This window comes from Heterodontus francisci, chromosome 17 (genome assembly GCF_036365525.1).
Source record: "Heterodontus francisci isolate sHetFra1 chromosome 17, sHetFra1.hap1, whole genome shotgun sequence".
In the NCBI taxonomy this organism is placed as follows: domain Eukaryota; kingdom Metazoa; phylum Chordata; class Chondrichthyes; order Heterodontiformes; family Heterodontidae; genus Heterodontus; species Heterodontus francisci.
The window spans coordinates 70,428,721-70,452,208 of record NC_090387.1 but is presented as its reverse complement, the minus strand read 5'-3'; the positions used below and the strand labels follow the sequence as shown (position 1 = coordinate 70,452,208).

At 39.6% G+C, this 23,488-nt stretch overlaps 1 protein-coding gene across 1 annotated transcript in view; it reads left to right on the top strand.

The window, feature by feature from the left end:
* Positions 1–23,488, top strand: part of fa2h (fatty acid 2-hydroxylase) — an 87,707-nt gene that overhangs the window by 47,910 nt on the left and 16,309 nt on the right. The window contains exons 2-3 of the mRNA XM_068049930.1: positions 18,992–19,072; positions 21,547–21,689. Of these exons, the coding sequence (XP_067906031.1) occupies positions 18,992–19,072; positions 21,547–21,689 (224 nt within the window). The remainder of the gene's footprint in view (positions 1–18,991; positions 19,073–21,546; positions 21,690–23,488) is intronic.

The window sequence follows — 23,488 nt, the reverse complement described above, 5'->3', positions numbered from 1 at the left end:
TGTGTGTATTTTCACTTTTTAGCTAAGATTGGGCAAATATGTTCAACAATATCTTCGGAGACCGCTGTTGATTTCATTTAAGCAAAACTGATTCCTGAGGGATAGCTCTGACACTGGTCATCTTTGAGTATAGCCTCTGCTGGCACAGTCCATTCTGTGTTCCCAACATTGAGAAAACCTCCTCCTTTATCCCAGGTATTCCATCAGCAGTCTTCTGTGAGGACTTGAGCAATAATCATCTGAGTTTACTTCCACAGGGCAAGATAGATGTGCCTTGACATGCTAGGAGTATGTAAACCAACTTTGGGAGGGTGTAAACTAGTTTGGCAGGGGGATGTGGATCTGAGGGTAGATTCAGTTGGGACAAAATCAAATGAAAATAGGTGGCGCAAAATACGTGGATGAGTCTAGAAGAAGCAGTGCTCTGGATATCTGCATTGCAAGGAGTATAGCAAATCAGATGAGCTGAGGGCACAGACACATGGCTGTATAATCTAGCTATTACGGAAACATGGCTTAAGGAGACATGAATGGCTGCTCAACGTTACTAGGTTTTCAGATGCGATAGTGAGGGGGAATGGCAATTTTGGTCAAGGGAACAATTACAGCTGTGAGGAGGGATATGTTAGGATCACCAAATGAGGCCATATGGATTGAGCTAAGGAACAAAAAAGGGGCAGTCACATTGCTGGAAATGTACTGTAGACCCCCAAACAGTCAGAGGGAGATGGAGCAAATATGTAGGCAAATCTGCAGTGCAAAAACAATAGGACAGTAATGCAAGATTTTAACTACCCCAATATTAACTGGAATAATTTGTGTGAAAGGAATTGAGGGAGCAGAATTTTTGAGGTGCATTCAAGAGAACTGTTTTTGACCAGTATGTAGTAAGTCCAACAAGAGACAGTGCCGTTTTAGACTTCATTTTAGGAAATGAAGCTGGGCAGGTGGAAGGAGTGGCAGTGGGGAGAGTATTTTGGTGGTGGTGATCATAATTCATTTAGTTAACATGATTATGGAAATGGACTAACAGTACAGCAGTTAAAGTTCTCAATTGGGGCAAGAACAATTTTACTAAACTGAGGAGTGATTTAGCGAATATAAAAGCAAAAGACTGCGAATGCTGGCAATCTGAAATAAAAGCAAGAAATGCTGGAAATACTCAGCAAGTCTGGCAGCATCTGTGGAGAGAGAAGCAGAGTTAACATTTCAGGTCAGTGACCCTACAGAACTGGCAAATATTAGAAATGTGAAAGGTTATAAGCAAGTAAAGTGGGAGTGGGGCAAGAGATAACTAAGGAGAAGGTGTAGGTAGGACAAGGTCACGGAATAGCTGACCAGAAGGTCGTGGAGCAGAGGCAAACAATGTTAATGGTGTATTGAAAGACAAAGCATTAGTACAGGTAGGGTGTTGACACTGAAAATTGAACAGCAGCAAGTACAACATGAAAGTTTTTTTTTAATGTAACTTTTTTTTTTTTTTTTTTGTTTTATTTCATAGTTTGTTCAGTTTGCTTACCCACTGTTTCTTTCATATGGAATCCTTTCCTGTATTAGCCCAGGTATAGAATATAAGAGCAGGGAGGATATGTTGGAACTGTATAAATCATTGGTTAGGCTGCAACTTGAGTATCGTGTGCAGTTCTGGTCACCTCACGACAAAGGATGTAATGGCACTAGAGAGGGTACAGAGGAGATTTACGAGGATGTTGCCAGGAGTGGAAAAATGCAGCGATGAGGAAAGATTGAATAGACTGGGGTTGTTCTCCTTGGAACAGAGGAGGCTGAGGGGAGATTTGATTGAGATGTACAAAGTTGTGAGGGGCCTGGATAGAGTGGATGGGAAGGACCTATTTACCTTTAGCAGAGACATCAGCGTCTAGGGGGCATAGATTGAAAGTGGTAGAAAGATGAGAGGGGAGATGAGAGAAAAAGTTTTCAACCAGAGGGTGGTAGGGGTCTTGAACTCACTAAGGGTAGTAGAGTAGAAACCCTCGACTCATTTAAAAGGTGTCTGAATCTGCACCTCCAGTGCTGTTAGCTGCAGGACTGCAGACCAGGTGCTGGGAAGTGCAATTAGGCCGAATAGCTCCTTTTTCAGCTAATGCAGACATGATGGGCTAAGTGACCTCTTTTTCTGTGCCATGAACTTTGTGATTCTATGATGTCATTAAAATTGGGTATCACCAATGAATGTAACATTAATCTCCTGACTTGCCTATCCCAACAATTGACTATGCTATCTGCCTGGTCAGATAAATGTAAAGATCACCAATACTACCAAAAGTGTTAACTGCTCATTAGCTCATCACTGTGGGACCTTGTTTTGTATAAATTAAGTTTCCTAATAATTACCCTTCAAAAAGTAATTCATTAGCTGTGAGTCTTAGGACATCCAGAATGGTGCAACATAAATGCAAGTTTGGTCCTTGTTTGGTATTACATGACCATGACGAGGTTTGTGCAGAGCAAATATACCAATGTCACCACTCCCTTCCATATGTGCAATGGAAGAAGGGCTTGTTAATTTTTTTTGCATGTGATGGTTTTTCGAGTCATCATCTGACTGCACTGCAGTTACAGCACACTCCATTCTCTTCAAACTGCAACTTATCCTGAACTCTGGCACATTCACTGTTTGCTTGTCCAAATTGCAAACCCAACATTTCAAATTTAAAAGGGTTTGTTTTAAATCCCCTTATGGCCTTGCCTCCCCTTATCACTGCAATCTCCTCCAGTCATGGTCCCTTTATCTCCTAAATTCCCTGTTCTGTCTGATCTATTTGTGCATCCCTCGTCTTCCTTTCCCCACCTCCACCTCCATCATGGACAGCAAAGCTTTCATTTGCTTGAGCCCTACTCTGGAATTCCAAGCTCTCTCCACCCACCCACTCCTAACCTATCTATCTAATCTGGTGACTGTTTGTTTTCCTTGTCCTAAGGTGCTTCAGATAGGCACATTAAGTGCAAGTTAGTCCAAGTTATTACTTTTAACTTGGGTATAAGAAACCTATAGTAGCTGAAGTGATTTGACACACAGTCATTGTATCAAAGACGTTTTTGTATGTTGCTCAGTGTATGAATGTACCTTGCGCAACACCTTTTTTTTGTTTACTTATGACACTTTTTCCCCCCCTCCCTCTCTTTGAGCTATTGTCTTGCAGTTTGGAAGAACAGCTTCCATTGCCCTTTATTAACTCCTTCAGGGCTTTCCATATTGTGTAGGTGCACTCAACGTCTAAATTATGTTTAAGGTTTACCTTTTGGATGGTTTGCTCAGCTGCCACCACATGGATGTAATAATTAACACATCAGACAGTTTAAATAGTCAGTGCTCCAGCTACAACAGGCAAATCCATCAACTCTGCCAATTTGACTTCAAGCTACAGTGCAGCTTCTATTTTGATGGGGCTAAATTAGGCTTCATTTTATGCATTTTTAAATCTATCTGTACCAAAGTTGTGTTTTTCTTGCCTTCATGCCACAGAGCACTTCATGCACAAGTGCACCAACCTCAATTCAGCTGAAATCAGAATCCAGATTTTCCAGTCAGTTAGGTTAATGTCAGCGGTAGCCTGGTTACCACCCAAAGATGCTGATTGGCCAATATTTTCTGTGGGGTGAAGTGTTGCATTAAAGATTCCATTTATCAACTAAGGGGATTGCTAATAGGGACACTGTCCTTCCAATTCTTTATGAAGGACTTCTTCTGCTTAAACATCCCATAATTTGAGCACAGGATTATTTCAGTATTCCATCATTGTCACCAGTATTTGTTACACACCAGGTTGTGAATGTAGGCTTTTTTGTTAAAATGCCATTAGATTATGCAACCACAGTCTATATTGTATAATAAAAACAAAAATGCTGGAAGTACTCAGCAGGTCCGGCAGCATCTGTGGGGAGAGAAGCAGAGTTAACGTTTCAGGTCAGAACTCTGCTTCTCTCTCTACAAATGCTGCCAGACCTGAATATTTCCAGCATTTTTTTGTTTTTATTTCAGATTTCCAGCATCTGCTGTATTTTGCTTTTATTTTAATCTAATTATATTGTGATTGTAATAGCCAGAATGGTTTAAATATTGAACTTTTATAGTTGGAGATATCCTTGCTCTTTTCCTCTTTCCAGCTCTTCACTGAGCAGTTATTTAACCTCAGTAATTTGAAGCTCCATCTCTACTCGTCTGTCTTTCTTGTCCTCCCTTAGCCTTTTCACTGCATGTAATCTCCTACCTATATTAACAGCCACCCCCTTGATCTCTTCATCACAGGTGAACTTTCTTCCCATCATTTCAGTCACAGACAAGGCCATCTCTGATCACTGCTTTGCTTCTCTCAGCACTCCAAACCCCACTTACTTCTGCATCTAATCTGGGGGGGGGGGGGCGGGGAAAGAGGGGAGAGTTTCTGCCCCCACTTGCAAGTCACTTTCAACAGTCTAGCCATGGGCCCTCAGTTTGTCGCAACACATGAGCAGCTGTCAATCTGTTGATTCACACCATATCACTGTATTTGTCCCCAGAAAAACACTTGCTGTTCACACTGGCTGCTGTCACTGGTTATGCTTCGCTCCCTTACGTTCAAATCCACAAATTTTAGACTTTTGTGTGGTGTAACTAGTTTAGCTCTTCATTCCAACATCTGCATGGACACGTTGTATTGTTGGGTCCTGCTCTCATCAGGCAAAAGTGTTCAAAAGAAAGACTTGCATTTCTACAGTACCTTTCAGGACATCCCAAAGCACTTTGCAGCCAGTGAAGTACATTTGAACTGTTGTCACTTGTGGGAAATGTAGCAGCCTGTTTGCACATAGCAAGGTCCAACAAATAGCAATGTGACAATGATCAGTCTTTTTTAAATGATGTTGGTTGAGGGATAAATCTTGGTAGTTCACCAGGGAGAACTCAGCTGCTCTTTGAAATAGTTCCATGGGATTGTTTACATCCACCTGAGGGGGAGTATGGGACTCAGTTTGACAGGTCGTCCAAAAACCACCACCTCTGGCAATGCGGCACTCACTGCACTGGAGCATCACCCTAGATTGTGTGCTCAAGTCTATGATGTGGGACCTTTCTGACTGAGGTAAGAGTGCTACCATACCACTGAGTCACAGCTTGCTACTGTGTATATACACCTTTAATCTTCAAACTGCTTACAATTTTTCTCTCATATTATGCTCACCTTCCCTCCCATCTTAACAGAGGCCATTAATTAGGTTTTTTGAGCATTTTGTGCCAGTTTCAGTTTAAAGCCAACTTTTAATGTGTTGCCTTGCATCACTGTGTTAATGTTGAACTGTCTGTTCCCTTTTAAAGCACATGCCTAAATTTATCAAGAGGATTTTTGTTTTAAAATCTTAGTACTTCTGTGCCTTTTGAAATTAAAATAACTGACCTTCAAAGATGTGTTAAATCTGTATGGTCATTGAACCAAATGTAGCTTGCTATCAAAGCCTTCTGTGGTGGGATCATGTTTTGCAGGATATACGTCTCTGCCTCATTTGTTTGACTAACATTTTTCTTCAACTTTAATGTGTTTAATGAATATAATGCCACTTTTACTTGGATGTTTTAAGTTTGAAATGTTCCAATTACTGGGAGGTCATTGGAGTTAGTGAAACTATGAGCTCATCCACTTGAGTCAACCCAGTGAAATTGAATGCTGAACTAGGTGTGACAGAATTTTCTTCATTCCATTGCTGTCAGTTGTTTGACTAGTTTTTCCACAAAGATTGAAGGTTGCACTAAAATTGAGCATGGTGTACCTTTATTTAAAGACCAGATGAAGAAAACTCGTGCATTACCATAGGTACCAGTTACAATAACTTGCGTTTATATATCCCCTTTAACATAAAACATCCCAAGGTGCTTGGGATTATCAAACACAATTTGGCACTGAACCACATGAAATTATGGAACAGGTGAGGTGGGCTTTAAGGGGTGTCTTGGTGAGGGAGGTTTAAGGAGGGAACTTGTGATCTTGGCGCCTAGGCAGCTCCAGACACCTGCTGTCCGTGGTGGAGCCATGAAAATTAGGAATATGCAATAGGGCGGAGTATAAATTCAGCGAGATCTAGCTTAATTCCTCAATAGCTCCCTTCCAGTTCAGTTTAAAAACCAGCTACCTTATGAAAGTTGAAATATTCTGCTGTTCAGTGTTGGAAACTTGTAATGAAATTTTGCTTTGTTTACTAATCTTGCTGTTGAAATAGCTAAGGGTGAATCTGAGACCCGAGGGATCTTAATATTTGCATCATGCCTTTCATGTCCTCTATGCCCATTTATAGGGATGACAGCAAATTACTTTTTGAAGTGTATCATTAATATGGTGTCAAATTGGTTACCAATTTAAAAAGGAACAAAGTTCTGGGGCACTGTGGAGAGGAATCATGAAGCTGAAATTGGATCCTAAAAAGGAATTGTCAGGAATCGTCTTGAATGTATGAGATTAAAATGGAATAGCAGTTTAAATCAAATTGCTGGAGTAAGGTGATGGTATGAATATCAAGAAATATCTCTCAATGATCAGCATGTGGAATTTACTTCTAGACAGTAGGGGAGGCAGAAACCTTATAATTAAATTGCTTCTTAAATGATTACAGCAGGGGTGAATGTTGGGCTCTTCCTGAATTAAGGTGGGCCAAATAACCCTTCCCATCAGTAACAATTTTGTAAAGGAAATGTGAAATATGGGGAGACGGTGTAGTGGTAATGTCACTGAACTTGTAATCCAGAGGCCTGGGCTAATACCATGTGGACACCAGTCCAAATCCCAGCAGGGCAGCTGGAATTTAAATTCAAATAATTTCCATTAATAAGAATCTTGAATTGAAAGCTACTTTCAGTAATGGTGCCATAAAACTATCATTGTTGTAAAAACCCATCTGGTTCACTAATGTCCTTTTCAGGGAAGGAAATCTGCTGTCCTTACCTGGTCTGGCCTACATGTGACTCCAGACCCACAGCAATGTGGTTGACTCTTAACTACCCTCTGAAATGGCCTAGCAAGCAACTCTGTTGTCGAGAGTAATTGAGGTGGGCAACAAATGCTGGCCTTGCCAATGATGCCCATATCCCATGAGAAAATTTAAAGAAAATCTGGGAGTTGTGATGCTTTAGATTTTAAAATTACCAAGTGCTGCACATCAAGTGGAAAGTTGATCACCTGTAAACTGGAATGTTTGTCTCCCTAAGTTTACTGATTAAGTTTCCTATTGTGCAATGATTTGATATAGGAATAATCTGGAATTATAATGTACTGCTATATTGTAATATATAATCCTATAATTACAAGTGTGTCAACAGTTGGCTGATTATGGGACTGAGTTAAGTTACACTGGAGAATTGTGTGCGCCAGAAGCACCTGCTTTGCTGAACTTTGTGCAACTATAAGGGATCTAAAAGGAGTAGGAAATGAAAGTGAGCCATTTGTGATCTTTGCAATTTTGGGGAGTACATTTCCTAAATAGCAAACTCATTTTAAGAACTGTGTATAAAACATCTTCACATGAATTACATCAATCTAAATTGGCTAGTATTTAGCATATGGTGGATTGTTTTTTTTCTCCATTCCATTTGAATTTAGCCTCACTCATTTGAAGTCTGGTGCTTGTAATTTAAGTTTACTAATTTTTTTTTTTAATAGACAACATTCTACTGTTCACTACTTAAACCAGAAGCCAAGCACAATTGTAGAATTTGGGCAAAAGCCAATTCACTTGGTGTGTAGCGCTAGTGAGATGGTTTGTATAAAATGAGCATTTATATAAAATAGCAATTGTGTTCTTGTATTACCAATAACCAACTGAAAGGTATCTTACAACATTAAAATCCTTATGTAGTGCATGCCTTTTTTGTAATGAATGGTCAAACTTGCTTTGCCTTCCTGCATTCTGCAAATATGGAAAATGCAAAACAAACCTATTTCTTTTGTGTATGGTATAGCTGGAATCTGAAAACCTTAGACTGTTGTAGAAAAATTTGAGACACTTCTGTTCTATGGTGCATCAATTTCACTGCACTGATGTATGTACCTTGCACATACAGTGTAACACTAGCTCCTGATGTGCTGTAAGCTAAGCTAAATTTATTTTTGGCAGTAATGGATCCAGGTTCATATTTGCACTCCTGGCTTCCCACCCTCCACCCCCAAAAGCCTGTTCCACATCTGTAGTTTACACCACAGGTCCAAGATGCTGAGCTCGGTGTCACTTTTTAATCTGGAATTCCCACCCCTACTGTATTTTAGTTAAATATCTGGGTGTGGAATCTTGGGTGTTTTTAAGCTGACATAAAGCTCAATGTATTGAGACAAAGTGCAGATACACTTAGGATTCTGGCTAGAGTTTCTATTTGTGATTTAATTTTATTTTCAAGATCTATAAAATAAATGACTTTTAAAAAAAAAAAATGTTTATCCATCAGCAGGTAGGAAGTACTGTGCTTTTGAATACCAGTAACCCAGTAAGGCCCTGGTTAGTGGTACAAGATTCCAGCATCCAGCAATTCAAAAGTAATCACTTAAAGCTGACACGCCAAGGCCAGTTTGTAAACCAGGTCTTTATAGCACAGATATCTACTGTTGCTGGGGTATGAGGTCATGGGTTCCACTGCTTCACCCAAGAGGCCATTGCTTATTTTATGTTTTGTTAAGAGTTATCAGCAAGTGGTGTCTCACACTAACCTTTTTGTGCAGCACTTCTATAGTCTTGTACGCTTAACTGGCGCTTGCTGACTGCTACCTGCAACAGTAAGCAGGCACTTCGCAATGTGACCAATTCAGTAATGTCTTGTGTACATAATCTCACCTGCAGAATAATTCATATCAAAGAAAAATTCTCAATCTCTAATGCAAAGGGTACTTGATACTCAAGTCCCTGCTGAGTGTTCCATTTCTAATTTAGGTGTTCTCTGATTCCTTTTGTGGACAGTAGTTCTGTTCGAGCAGTGGTTATGTTGGAAGAATTGTGTGAAATTTAGGCTATGAATTCTGTTCAGAGGAGTGTTTCTGTGATGAATGCTCTTTAAACTAAATAAATACATGGCCTTCAATGTACAGTAGGTTCTAACAATTATACAAGATGCATGTGGTATTCTGCACAAATAGGCACTTTAGCACAGATTATAATCGTAACCATGTACTAACAATCAAAACTTCATGATGTACAGAATGCAAGTTTTTAATTACTGTTGAAGCGGGGGATGTGATGTACTGTTCATGGATGTCTGTAGGTCCTAGAACTGAGAATGTTGCACCACCTCCTTGAACAGCTGCAGTCAGTGTGATGGAATTGCTCCCACAATGCTGTTGGGTAGGAAGTTCCAGGATTTTGATCCAGTGACCATGAAAGTTCAGTGATAAATGTCCTTGTGAGACTTGGAGAGGAACCTGGAGTTAATTGATGTTTCAATGCACCCGTGCTCTTTTATTCTTAGTTGTTGAAGGTCATAGGAGTTGTTGTCAAGCCTTGGTGATTTGTTGGGCATCTTGTAAATGGTTGGTTGTACCCACGGTATGCTGGTGATGGAGGGAATGGATTTTTAAGCTAGTTGATGGCCTGCCGATCATCAAGTGGACTCTTTTTTTTTGTACTAGATGTTGTCAAGCTTGGACGTTGTTGGAGCTGCACCTATCCAGGCAAGTAGCGAGTATTTCATTACACGCCTGACTTGAGCCTTCTAGGTTGCAGAGAGGCTTTAGGGAGATGGGAGGTAAGATACCCAATCTCTGACTTGCTTTAGTAGCTCCAGTTGAATGCTTACTACTTAAATCAAATCATTCTATGGTTACGGACTCGGAACCTAGTTTGTCCTGAGGTGGTCGTGTATTCTGATGAGCAGATGGCAATGTTTCTCTGTTTTTTATTTTATTTTTATTTAGAGATACAGCAATGAAACAGGTCCTTCGGCCCACCGAGTCTGTGCCGACCATCAACCACCCATTTATACTAATCCTATATTAATCCCATATTCCTACCACATCCCCACCTTCCCTCAATTCCCCTACCAGGAGGGGAATACCTACTAGGGGCAATTTACAATGGCCAATTTACCTATCAACCTGCAAGTCTTTGGCTGTGGGAGGAAACCAGAGCACCCGGTGAAAACCCACGCAGTCACAGCGAGAACTTGCAAACTCCCCACAGGCAGTACCCAGAATTGAGCTCTGGTCGCTGGAGCTGTGAGGCTGCGGTACTAACAACTGTGCCACTGTAAATAAGTGCTAAATGTCATCACTTCTCTGAACAATAATATGAAGGGTTTCTTTGATCTTTTAATTTTTTAAGTAGTAATTGTATGGTTTTTTTTTTACTGGATACTGCTGTTGATTCATAGAGCTGGTAAATTGAGATAAATGCTGTCCAATCCTAGAGCCATCATTTGAACCTGGTCAGGCTTAACTATTGTAAAGTGTGGAGTAAAACTGTACCAGCATGGCAATGTTTGCACTCTGCTGTAATTGAAGTGAGACCACCATTCCCATTGTAAACTTAACAGTTTCTTAATATTGCTGATGCTTGTGAGCCTAAATCCAATTGGTTACTTTAACCTTAAAAAATTAAAATTAAATTTGCTGCTTGTTCCCCACCACAGCACCGCCCACACCAAACAAGCTGTTGCGTCATTTGTAACTTATCCCAATATAGATGTTCAGGAATTGTAAGTGAGCACATACCCTGGGGCTTCAAGCAGTAGTGCAGGAAGCCTCCTCTAGTGGCACATTACCTATTAGGTAGATAACTGTTTGTTTGGGTGGTGGTCTGTTCGGTTGCAGGAGTTGCCAGAAGATGCTAACTTGAGGGAAATGCCAACCACCTAATGGGACTCCACTGTGGATTTTCAGGATTACTCCCTTATCCATTAGTTCTGGTTAATGTTGAAGGCACCGACTGGCAGGGCCCAAGATCGGCACAAAAGTAGGTGTGAAAACTGGAAATGGATAGCAACTTCTGCTATCTTGGATCTATGGTGACAGACAATCTGTCTCTTGATGTCGAGCTCAATACGTACATGGGGATGTTGGCCGACTTGCGAAATGTGCATGGGATAACACCAAGATGACCCTGAGGACCAAGCTGCTGATTTATCAGGCCTGTGTTCTCAGCACCTTGCTGTATGCCTGTGAAACATGGGTGGCTTACAGCTACCAGGAAAAGAAGCTCCAATTTCCATCTTCCCTGTCTCTGGCGCATTATGGGTATATCCTAGCAGGACAAAATCACAAATTTGGCCGAGCTCCCAAGTGAGTTAGCACTAATCAAACAGAGGTGGCTTTGGTGGATTGGACATGTCTGCAGGATAGACTGTTGCATACCCATGGACCTTCTGTATGGTGAGGTAGTCGGGCCCAGACGACCAGTGGAGCACCCAAAGCTCCACTTCAAGGATGCTTGCAAGCATGACATGAAGGCCCTAAATGTCAACTATTGCACTTGGGAGTCACTAGCTGGCAAAAGACGGAAATGGTGACACATCCTGTGGACTGGTGTGCATTATCATGATGACCAGTTGCTACAGCTGCATGGCAACAGGCGCCAATGCCAAAAACAATAACTTGGTCACTTGGCAGCTTCACGTGCGGCACTTGTGGCGAACCTGCGTCTCAAGGATTGGCCTTCACAGCCATAAGCAAAGGTGCACCAAGAGAAGACACCCCACCTAAGTGGATTGTTTGTTGCATGTCCATCTTTTGTAGATGGAAGGATGCCAACCAAGTGTTTGGGTGGGGGTGGTCAGGAGGGGGGGAAAAAATCCAGTCAGTACAGTTTGTATTGAGAACTTGTCTTGAATTTATCATCCTTGAGCATATGTTTAAAATATAACTAACTGAACTTGTAAAACCTGCATACTTGTACTTCAAACCTATTTATAGCCGGGACAATAGAAATATGTAACTCAAATTGCCATTTTAAAAATGGGAAGCAGCTTTGAGTACCCACAAGGTCCTTCTGATATCCTAGTGGTTTGTAGTGCTCAGTTTGTTGACTAGATATTTCTATTTTCTAGCCTTATGTGCACTATTGAACATAAATCTTGCGTCTGTTTTTAATGCGGTTAACACTGGTGCTTGGTGACGGTCGGGATCATATCAAATGTCACAAAGGAACTGATTTGTAGCAACAAGTTGAGTTGCCAAAACATAACTTCGTATTTTGTTTTAGAACTGACCTGTTGTTGAGACTACATTTGACCAGATGTATAAGCTTTTGTATTTGCTTTTATTTCTCATCCTGTAGTCTGTTACCAAGGTGACTAGTATAGGTCTCCCACTAAAGCCTTTGCAAGTGCTGCTAATTGTCTGACCCAGTGGTGCTGTGAGGAGATTGGGAACAATGGATGCAAGTTCATGTCCTGTCACTGAGCGTAGCTTATTAGTGTCAGTGTGCTGTACCAAGATGGGAACAGAATTAGGCCGTTCAGCCCCTCAAGCCTGTTCTGCCATTCAGCTAGATCATGGCTGATCTGTATTTTGACTCCATCTACTCACCCTTGGTTCTGTAACCCTTAGCACGCTTTCTAGTAAAAATACCAATTGTTGTATTTGCCCAATAGAGGTAGTTTTTCGAAGTGCCATGGCTGGGGGTCAGTAGAACTGTACTGTGGTAAACTTGGTAGGTTCAACTTCAATTTCTTGTAGGCCAGCAAAGTTTGAATTTAGCTCGTACTGGTGGTAAATGGTGCTTGGATAGATTGAGAGGACAGGGAGAAAAATGTTTCGGGTGTTGAATGCAGAACTACATAGTCTGGATGCTGAATCATTGTTCAAGGTGCTAATTAAAATGCAGTAGTGGAACAGTCTCTTCTCTTATTGAACTGCAAGTTGAATTTCAGTTTAGCACCTCTTTTTATCTTGTCCTTTCCAAGAAAATAAAGTCCATTTCCATTGATTTTAGGTAATGTTCCTTTTGACTTCTCATGATCTTGACCAAGACATCTAATTTTCATGGTGTGAAACCAGTCCACTACTTGAAAATGTGCCTTGCCTTTTTATACCTTGTCACTACCCATTCCAGTGTTCTCATTCAAAGGTAATATAAGATATTCACTAATTATTGCTGCAATGAATCACAGAACATTGCTAGCTCTTGCTCCTTGTATTTGGTGTATTTGCTCCATAATGTTCAAGGCCGCTCTCTTCCTGCCTCCATCATTCCTATGCTGTACACTGTCTTAGTGGTGCATGCCAATTTGTCAACAAAATTAAGTTTGAGTTTTGTTTGTGAAACATTGTTTTTTCTCCCTAGACATGCAGTCTGCAGATTAATTTCCTATCAACACTTTCCTGTCAGTGTATTGACTATAGATGGTTTTATGTTCAATGCAGTCTTGGCAGAGGAAAGCCTACACAAACTAGTAAATATACTGTCAGTTGGAGGCCAATTTGGGTACTGAAGATCTACAAGTACGTTTTAGGTTCTGTCTGTTCCAACACAGCTGGCAGGCAGAAGAAGCAAAGGACGACGAAGTTTATTTTGTGCTTTCTCAGAATCTGAGCAGGGAAGTTTGGTCCAGGAAACTGGGAAATTGCCACTGGGCCAGTCCTATGTATCAGCATGCTCATGTGATTCTCTCTTGCACCTTGACATGAGCACGTTGATCTACAGAATTTGATTGTATTTAGGACGTCAGAGGAGGTTCTCTTGACTGCCAATTGGGAGAGGTGTAAAACATGGATCTCGTACTAGTGTTGAATAGAGGCTGGTATATTTTTCTTTTAATAATGGAGTGCTGACAATTACATTGTAACTTGTAGCCCAAGTAGAATAGAATGTGTATCCAACAAATTATTTAAGACCCATGGCATTGTTTATGTTCTAATTTGTAGCAAATAGACTTGATTCCATTACAGCTGTTCTTGCCTTGCGCCAGAATGTGAACTAGTGCATGTTGGACAAGCACATTTTTCCATGGGGTTTTCTCTACCTGCCCCCATCACCACCACTACATTACCCACCCCCCCACCCCCGCCCAAAATAAGTGATTCTACGCAGTTTGCTCATTTCGTATCATTCTACTTGTTAGAAAACAAATATAAAGACTGTACAGTCAAATAAAACTAGCTCAAACTGTTATATTTCAGCAGTTATGATGTCTGTCAAATGTGTATACATATCGAATGGTGTTTAATCTCTGTTTTGAAGAAAGTTGATGTCTTTTTTTTTATTTGGGTCTACCAGTTTTACTGATTTCTGTCCCTATTCTTGAAATCTCCTATTTTTTGAAATTGGATGATTTTTAAAAAATCCTAATTGATTCTCCTGATAGCTGTTCAACTTTTAGCACACGATAGATATATAATCCTGAACTGACTATTGCCAAAGAGACTAGCTTGGAGTGGGACGTTGTGGTATTTGAATCTGAGACTCCGCACATTTTTCTAGCATGAGGTACAGGTACTCGATGGCAACTAGTTTAAGAACTCTGCTTTTTATTTCTGCCTCTCTTCGAAAGTGACTAGTGCCAATGGAACGGTACCTCAGCAAGGAGTCAATGTCTTGGGGAGGGGAGAAAATTGCATGCCAAAAATCTAGCATTAGTCTGTGACTTAATCAGGCTGCTCCCAGTTAAAGGATGTTTGTTGAAGCAGATTCCATTTGTGAAAGTTCACTGGAAATGTTCAAAAGGATTCACTAGAAGAATGTATTCATTGAGTGCCAACATTTTCAGTTTGTTCTATGCATTCACAATATTCACCTTGCAAGATGTCCCCCTTTATTGACCTAAGGAACAAATTTCATATCTGTGTTGCTTTGTCCAATAGTAATAGCTGCAAGATGCTACAGACATTATATAATTCTTTGGATTCTCCCCCATCCCATCTCACCCCCACCACCTCTCCTCCTCAAAACTCACATTTGTCATCGCACACTTGAGTGTGTCTATTTTAAAAAGGTCATTCTCATTCCAGTATTTGTAATGGATTACTTGGTAATCTAGCAAATGCAAAATTGGTATATTTAGATCTTTGCATTGAAAGAATACTCAGTGTAAAGGTCTGTTGGCTAACTAGAGAGCAACAAATGCCTCTAGGGGCGTACTGTTCACAGCCAAACTGCAGATTCATGACATGCTCAACATCCTTGATTGATTTATAAATCTTTTTAAATAGCCACTTGCATTTGAGAAGCATCATTAAGATCTTTGACATATTTCCTAGATTTCTTGTATTTTGGGCTGTCTTTTTTGGTATGTGTTTGTGCAGAGGTACACAGCAAGTGGAAGGGGAATCCAATGTGTGCTGGGGGGGTATGTGAAACTAACCATTTTGCACAATAACATTTTCCATACAAGGTAAGGTGTAGGTTTCTAGCAAATCCATTGATACCAAGTGAGTGAAGTTGTGAATATTTCATGAAGTAAAAGTTCAGTTCAGCCCTAATAATGTCATCAATTCACACGACCCTTCCATTACGAGAATTTAAAACTTTGGCTTTCATTGTAAATCTGTCTTCAACAGTTAGTGGTGTTTTTAAGAAGCACCACATCTCTCAGTAATCTTTTCAAGCTAGATGTGTTTGAGTCAAAATTGGGCCTGATCTATATTGTGTTGTCTTTCTTTAGATATGTACGCTATATCTAATGCTATTTCCATCATCCCCGACCACTGCTTAAAAATTTACCCATTTTATTGTGCTATTCAATCCTCTCAAATACATCACAAGATATGTGACAGCACTCGTCAGAGACTAATCCGGTCTCTAGCTCACTTGCTCGCTCATGCGTGTGCGCTCTGTCTGTGTCATACACTAACTGAGGTGGCCTTTCCCCAATTCCTGCTGCCACCTTTGTCCTGGGTACCTGCTTTTTTTCTTTGCATCTCAAAGAAAAGTGCTATAGCTGTGCTCTTGAAAGTGACCTGGGAACTAGCTTTTATTTTAAAATACTTGCAGCACTTTCATTAAGATAATTAAAAGACTTGTCGTATCCATAAACATATAGACTGCAACAACTTTCTTGGCTGCAGGATTCCATAAAGAGCTTTTTGAGCTCTGCATTCTTGCTTCTTTAAACAATTTTGCACACATTTGCATGTTTGTCCCAAATGAACCCCATTCAAGCCTGAGAATGTGGATAATTAAATTGTTCAGGCATATAGGCTAGCCAACAAACTCAACTTGTACACCACCATCCCACCCCTCTTTCCCTCCTTGAGCCCACCCCCCCCCCCACCCCCCCAACAACCATCACTAATTTTTCTCGTGCTCATTTTCTTTGCACCCATTCTCTTCTCTTCCCTCTTTTCCCGCCCCCCCCCCCCCCACCATTTTGTATCATTCTAATGTTCTAGAATAATCACAATAAACCTCTTCCAGGAAGCTGTTTATCTTGTATCTCTATTAATCAAAAAATCAACAGTAACGTAAGCTTGCTTAAAAAAAAACTACATTGTTGCTCACGCTTAACTTGTGCCATGCACGCAGGAGCTGGTTTGGTTGTTTGTCACATGAGGGGTAGGGGTGAGGGTTCTGACCTGTTATCTTGTACGGCCTCAAGCATGGTATTGCACAACAATTGCATCCTTGCAAGCACCATAAATCAGCTATCCTGATGTATTGTGCACTGCATCGCATAAAACTGAGCATCCTCCATTTACCACTGGTGCCCTCATATATGTTAATTTTAAAATTTTTAATCGTTTTATCTCACCGTAAGAACTTTACAGGAATAGACAAATGTTATTAAAACTAACCATTTTTTAACAAAAAAGCAGCAGCTCTGGTCCATTTTGTGCCTATAATTAATCTATTCTCTCTCCAGAACCACAACTATTTGAGACGCAAGCTTATTTATACTATAGATTTCATGGACATTGCCCTAGAGCTTGTACATTGCTCTTTAGATTAGAGAGTTTAACATGGCTTCTCGTTTTGCTGTTAACTTTTAATTTGCATCCAGTGATTTTTGAACCTGTTTTCATTCTGCACAAACAGAGGAGCTTCATCACTTCACAGCTGCAATGCAATGTTACGACCAAGGCAGGAGGAGTGCACTGTTAATTCAGTCCCACTTCTCCACAGGTCGCAGCATATCGAAAGTTTCCCACTTACTGAAACAGTCAATTAGATACTTTGTCCCCAGAATAAAGTACACCAACCAGGTTTCTTTAATAAACAACAAAGTTAACCATTTATTAATTCAGACTTGGTTTTATGAAAATATATAATAACCAGTTCTGAAGAAGGGTCACTGACCTGAAATGTTAACTCTGCTTCTCGCTCCACAGATGCTGCCAGACCTGCTGAGTATTTCCAGCATTTCTTGTTTTTATTTCAGATTTCTAGCATCTGCAGTATTCTGCTCTTATCCTATATATTATACACAAATTGAGATATGAAAGCTTATTTTTTCCTAGCCCTCATGCATGTGCACACATCCAAAAACTGGTTAACTGGGAAGAACAGGATTTTGATTTACAGCTGTTTCATAGGAATAAAAAGAATAAAAAATTTAGACTGCCGTGATTTAGAAGGAAGTTTTTTGGTTCGGTGAGGTGTCCCAAAGTCTCATAGTTGGATGCTACGCAAAGTCTTTCCAGGCAAGGTTGATGAACAGTCTGTGATCAGTAGGCATTCAAAGAACTTCAGCAGCAGAAGGCTTCACATAGGTCTTCCATCAGGGGTGTAGCAACAAGTCAGTTCTCAACATTCAATGCAAAAATCCTTTTTAAAGATGCAAGCTTTCTGAAAATTCAGCATTTCTTCAAAAATGCAAGAGGTAACAGTACCATTTCTTACAAGCTTTGCTTTTCAAGAGCAAGAATTCTTTACAGAGATAATACTTGTCTGGTGGTTCTTATCTCCTGGCAGGTCCAAAATCAAATTCTAATTGCCTACTTTTGTCCAAACCCACTGGTTTTTAAAGTTCAAAAATGAAACTAAAACCTTCCAGAAACACATGTGACATGCTAAGTCATAAATTGCCTTGTCACAACAGAGGGGTAGCTCTTGGGTCAAATCCCCTGCTGGTTTCCTTGAAAGTAACTGCTTTCCAGTCATTGTTTATCAGCTTTCCATAAAGTTCAGCTATCTCCAGATGTCTCAATGTCCACTGAAATCCTTTTTCAGTTTTTAAAAATATAGAATCCCAAGTTTTAATACAAGGATTTCCATTTTTTTTGTAACAGCAGAAAGTTTATATAACATGAACTGTTAAATCAGTTAATGTATTTGGCAAGAAGCCTCTGGAAGAGAATGGCAAGCCCTTAAGTCAGTATATGTATGTGAAATATTATTGACTACTGGCTGCTTGTCCAGAGTTAGTTGGTTGAGTAATCTCAGAACTAGTTATCATTTACCTTGCCAACACCTTGGGTACCAACTGTTTCAAAGGAGCTAATATTTAATGCCTGTTCTAGCAGTAGCAGTGTTGAAACCTTGTTAAGATCGTTCACTGTCTACAAAGGGCTTATACTTGCCAAACTTAACAATTTAATTCACTGTAGAATTAAAAATGGAAGCATACAATGTTGTGAAATTTACTTGGGGTTTCCCTGCAGTTCCAAAAGTACTTCATTGGCTGTGAAATGCTGTAGTCATGAAATGCTCTATATTAATGTGCTCCCCTAATGGATCCTCCTTGTAAGATGACTTTGTAACTGGTGTTATCACATGACCATTGTTGCTCTACAAAACTATTCAAGTGGTTATTGTGAATACTTAACTTAAAAGTGCTAATCAGTTACTCATTGAATATGTAATGCCTCATTATTGGACTGTGAAATTTAAGCACTGTTTATGCAAATACATATTCATTTGGACCAAAGTAACTTGATGGTCCATTGGTTCATTTGGACTGACTTTTTTTTTTTCTCTTTTTTTCTCTTTACTTTTCTCTCCTCTCTTCCTCCTTACCCTGTTGCCACCCTAGAATTAAAATAATTAAATTGCAAAATAGGAGGAGGGAAGTCAAGTTTTTCTTAACATTATACAAATGGTTAATTTGTCTGCTTTTTATACTGGATTATGACTGACTAGACTTTTTTTAATTCCACAGGCTGTCCGGGAAAGAAGTGCAGCCAATCGGGCATCAAATTCAGTGATGGATGCTAGATGCAAGTCAGTGGATCCAGATAATGTAAGGGCTTGTTAGAGTCCTTCGGGATTATATAGATAGTAAACCAATAGCTCTAGATTATCTGCTCAGATTTTTACTTCCTTCTGGAGTGATTTGCTTTTTTGAAGCTCCCTATAGTCATTCAGTAGCTGACTGGTGTACATATTCAGAGGAATTCAAATTCAGTGGGTGGGGGAGGGGGCGGGCAGAGTGCGCGATCATTAAAAGTTTAAAAATAATAGCTGTTCTTTCTGATATTTGTGCCCATTTACTACACATTAATTTCTAAATGGCGTCATGGGGGGATATATGAAGATGAGAGTGAGGTAAATTGCATGGACCATTATTAAGTCTGATAGATTGATCTGGATCAATTCGTCATTGACAGATGCCCTGGGTAATCGTCATTGCATTTTATTAATTCCCTTACACTCTTAAACTTAATCTAATCTAGTGCCCTGTATATTCAATTCACTATAACTTCAATATTGTATTAATCCATCATTTTTATTGATTTTTAATTAAACATAATTGTTTGAAACTAACTTTTTTTAAATGATTCCTTTAAATCTTTAAGTAATGCAAATCAGGTTCTCCATGGAATAGCTTGAATATGTAATTGCCGTAGTACAGTTCCTTTTTATATAATTTTAAATAGTGTATGTAGAAAGCAGCATGTCTCAATGAAAAAATAAATTCTGTTTCTGATTTGGCTCCAATAACTATATGTTGCTGATTCACTCAGATATAGGCTGGTAGGAAATGTTCCCAATCAAATCAGTTTTTCTGATTTCTTTAGAGGATAGTGTTAATACTCAACTATGTACAGAGCTTTATATTAAAATCTCAAGTATTTAAAAACTTAATTCAGAAAAAGAAACTAAATTTATCCATAAATTTAATGTCCTTTTAGAAATCCATCCTAATGAGTCTTTTGGCTTCAGAAGTCTACTATCTCTTGGCTTCGGGGAAGGGTGTGGAGCTCCTGCTTTGGCCTTTTTTCCTGGAGCTCATTCACTCGTGCTTAGGTGCTCTTGCTTATGTGCACTCGCTTTCTGTTCTAGAGTTTGTGTCTTACAGAAAATCCTGATTTGCTTTTTTGTGGTTATTATGTTTGAAAAAGACGTGTTTTGTCTTAATTGGATAGGAAAGGCTCTTTAATAGGAAAATGCATCTTTTTAACAAAAACATGTCTCTAACAAATATGGAAAATCTTGCCAGTCGAGTTACCTCTGCAAAACAATTGTTAATTTCCAAGTTTCCACATAAATTTGTGGATAAATACATTGATCTCTTTTGACTGCTCACAGTTCCATATTTTCCATGTTATACTCAATAATTACTGAAGATGTGTTCATGTGCAAATAGATTTTTCTGTAGGACTGGAAATCCAATCATGCCTCAAGCTCACATTGAGCATTTTTAGTTTTCACAGCCTTGTAAATTTGTGTTGCAGCTTGCATTTTCATTAATCTAGTTCTGTTTTCTCAATTTTTTTTAAATTTACTAGTTTCTCTCTCCTGCTGTCACCCCCACACTCGGTGTCTCAGCTGCCACCACTGGTTGTCCTCTTCACAGCCTGTTTGCCTTCAGCAAATCTGTCAAACTTATATGGACTCAAGTCAGTAGTTTATTATCCTGTCCAATATGCAAAGTCCAAAGGTCTGGTTTCACAGAGCCACTTGGGCTTTCTGTTGTTCCCAGGTGTTAACAGCTGCTTGGTATATTTGTATCTTCAAAATCACTGACTTGATTTACGACCCGAAAGCCTGTGAGGACGAAGCCCATTGTTCTTCAGATGTTACCCCTGCAGTCTGCTTTTTTTTCAAAAAAAAGTATTTGATCTGTGTTCTGTTGTCCTGGTACCTAAGACTTCTGTCTTGTCCTTTTGCGGAGAATGTGAGGTCACCTGACCTTCTGGACTCCATCTTGAATTTTTAAAAACCACCATTTTTAAAAAGTAATATATTACAAAGTTCATGAGTCTTGAGAGTTGTACTAAAACAGGATGTGAATAAGCCAATCTTTTCCCTGCTGTTTAGAAAGGCTGCTACATTTGCTCAAACAATGAGATTGTGGTGGAGCCAATTGGATTCACTAAGTCCATTAAGCCAGTTGTTCTTAATTGCTGAGTATTCCCAATCGTGCTTCCGGATTTTCTCAAATTTGCTTTTTTTAAAAAAAAAATAAAAAAATTCTGATAGTGGAATTGTCTGAAGCATTGGGCTAATTTATTAATATTCCTTGAATGGAAAGTGAGCAAAGGTCATCAATTTCACTTTGAATCCAAAACCCATGGCAATGTTCCATCAGATTGAATCATATAAACTTTCCTATCACTAAATAAGAATCAGAAATGGATTTTCATTCAATGAGACTAAAGCAGGGTTAATTTTAAAATGGACTGTAAGTTGACTTTGAGGTTAGTCTAGCTGCTAACTTTTACAATGCTAGCAGTGTTAATGCATTGCTTCTCTCTGATTCTAACCCTCTAGGACCTAGTTGACTGGAATAAACCATTGCTGTGGCAAGTTGGGCATTTGCGTGAGAAGTATGATGAATGGGTGCATCAACCAGTGGATCGGCCCATCCGCCTTTTCTATTCAGATTTTGTAGAAGCCTGCTCAAAAACAGCCTGGTAAGGAACTGAATTGGATATATGCTTCATAGTTTAGAAACCTTAAACTTTCGAATGGATACAATACAAGGCAATGTAACAGAGGTTTTGGATATAATTGTGGATGAAGCTTTTGATTACAGAAAATTGAATCAACAGCTTTATGCATAGATTACAGAGACATTATTTAAAATCTGAATTATCCAATGCAATCCACCTGAGTAAAGAATATTCCCTCTGTTTCCACTAATTCCAATATGTAAAACTGGAGATGATTTATAGCACAGCAGGAAGTCACTCAGCTCATTTAGGTCTGTGCAATCCAAAATTAATCCCACTGCCCTCATCCCTCTGGACAGCCTTGTATCATCTTCCACTTCAAATGTTTACCTAATAATCTTCCAATTTAAGTATACAGTTGTCTCTATCGGCGCAGTGGTTAGCACCGCAGCCTCACAGCTCCAGCGACCTGGGTTCAATTCCAGGTACTGCCTGTGTGGAGTTTGCAAGTTCTCCCTGTGTCTGCGTGGGTTTCCTCCGGGTGCTCCGGTTTCCTCCCACATGCCAAAGACTTGCGGGTTGATAGGTAAATTGGCCATTATAAATTGCCCCTAGTGTCGGTAGGTGGTAGGGAAATATAGGGACAGGTGGGGATGTGGTAGGAATATGGAATTAGTGTAGGATTAGTATAAAAATGGGTGGTTGATGGTCGGCACAGACTCGGTGGGCCGAAGGGCCTGTTTCAGTGATGTATCTCTAAAACTTAAAAAACTGAACCATTGCTACTATTTTGGTTCTGCAGAAACCTCCTGCTCAAACAGAAATTTGCTGTGGCATATGCTTTTGCTTATTGAATGCCCTGATTTGTGATAAACTCTACCACATATTGTAGTCCAGTATTTTGTCGTGAACAGTTGTCAATGCTGGCATTAGTGACTGGTGTAAGTATTAAGAAATGAATATGGGTTTTGTGAAATAGGCTTTTCAAGCAGAAAGCAGATTGTTATGGAAATTATTGAGCTATCTAATATTGTTTCGTTCAGTTTTAGTGCCTCCTGTCAACTGTAATTGAGCAATGAAGGATGTGTATAATTTTGTAATCAAAATCAGGCACAGTTGGATCATTGAAGAATTTTATGTCCTGTTGTATACTCTATTTAATTTTTAGTGATCATTTAGATTCCTCGTAACATAAATACCCCTCCTGATTACTATTCCTTACCTACTAATTTCAATTGCAATAAGAAAGTACATTTAAAAAGTACTTGAAGCTACTGTGCAAAGTGCCTATACACACAGTTTACACAGGATAATGCGAGGGTGTTGGTGAGTTCCTTGGAGCCAGATCTATTGCATCATGTAAAAAGGCTTTGCAAGATTTCACATCATGGCAGCTACACCTCTATGAAATCCCCGAAAATAGAATCTTTGTATTTGTGAACTCCAAAATAAGGCAACAGTTGGCTATGCAAAGTACAGTAGCTCCTCACAATAACGCCGTTTATGACCTGTGAGAAATGAGCCCTGCTTGTTGACTTACTAAGGAACTGAATAAAGGCATCCTTCTATCAATAATCCACTGGCTTTCATAGGGCTCCCAAACAATTTCATAAAGGAGTGTATATTTTACATCTAAGTCAATAGTGGGTATTTTATATAGCTGACTGAAATCCATGCTACCAAGTTGCTATCTCAATCTTCCTTGCCCTATAAGACACCAGTTTTCTCCATTAGAATGTATGTAAGATTGACTCTCTCAATCATCTGACTTAAAGTATTTTGCTCTTAATCGTCTCCCATTCAAACACCAAATGTAAGTT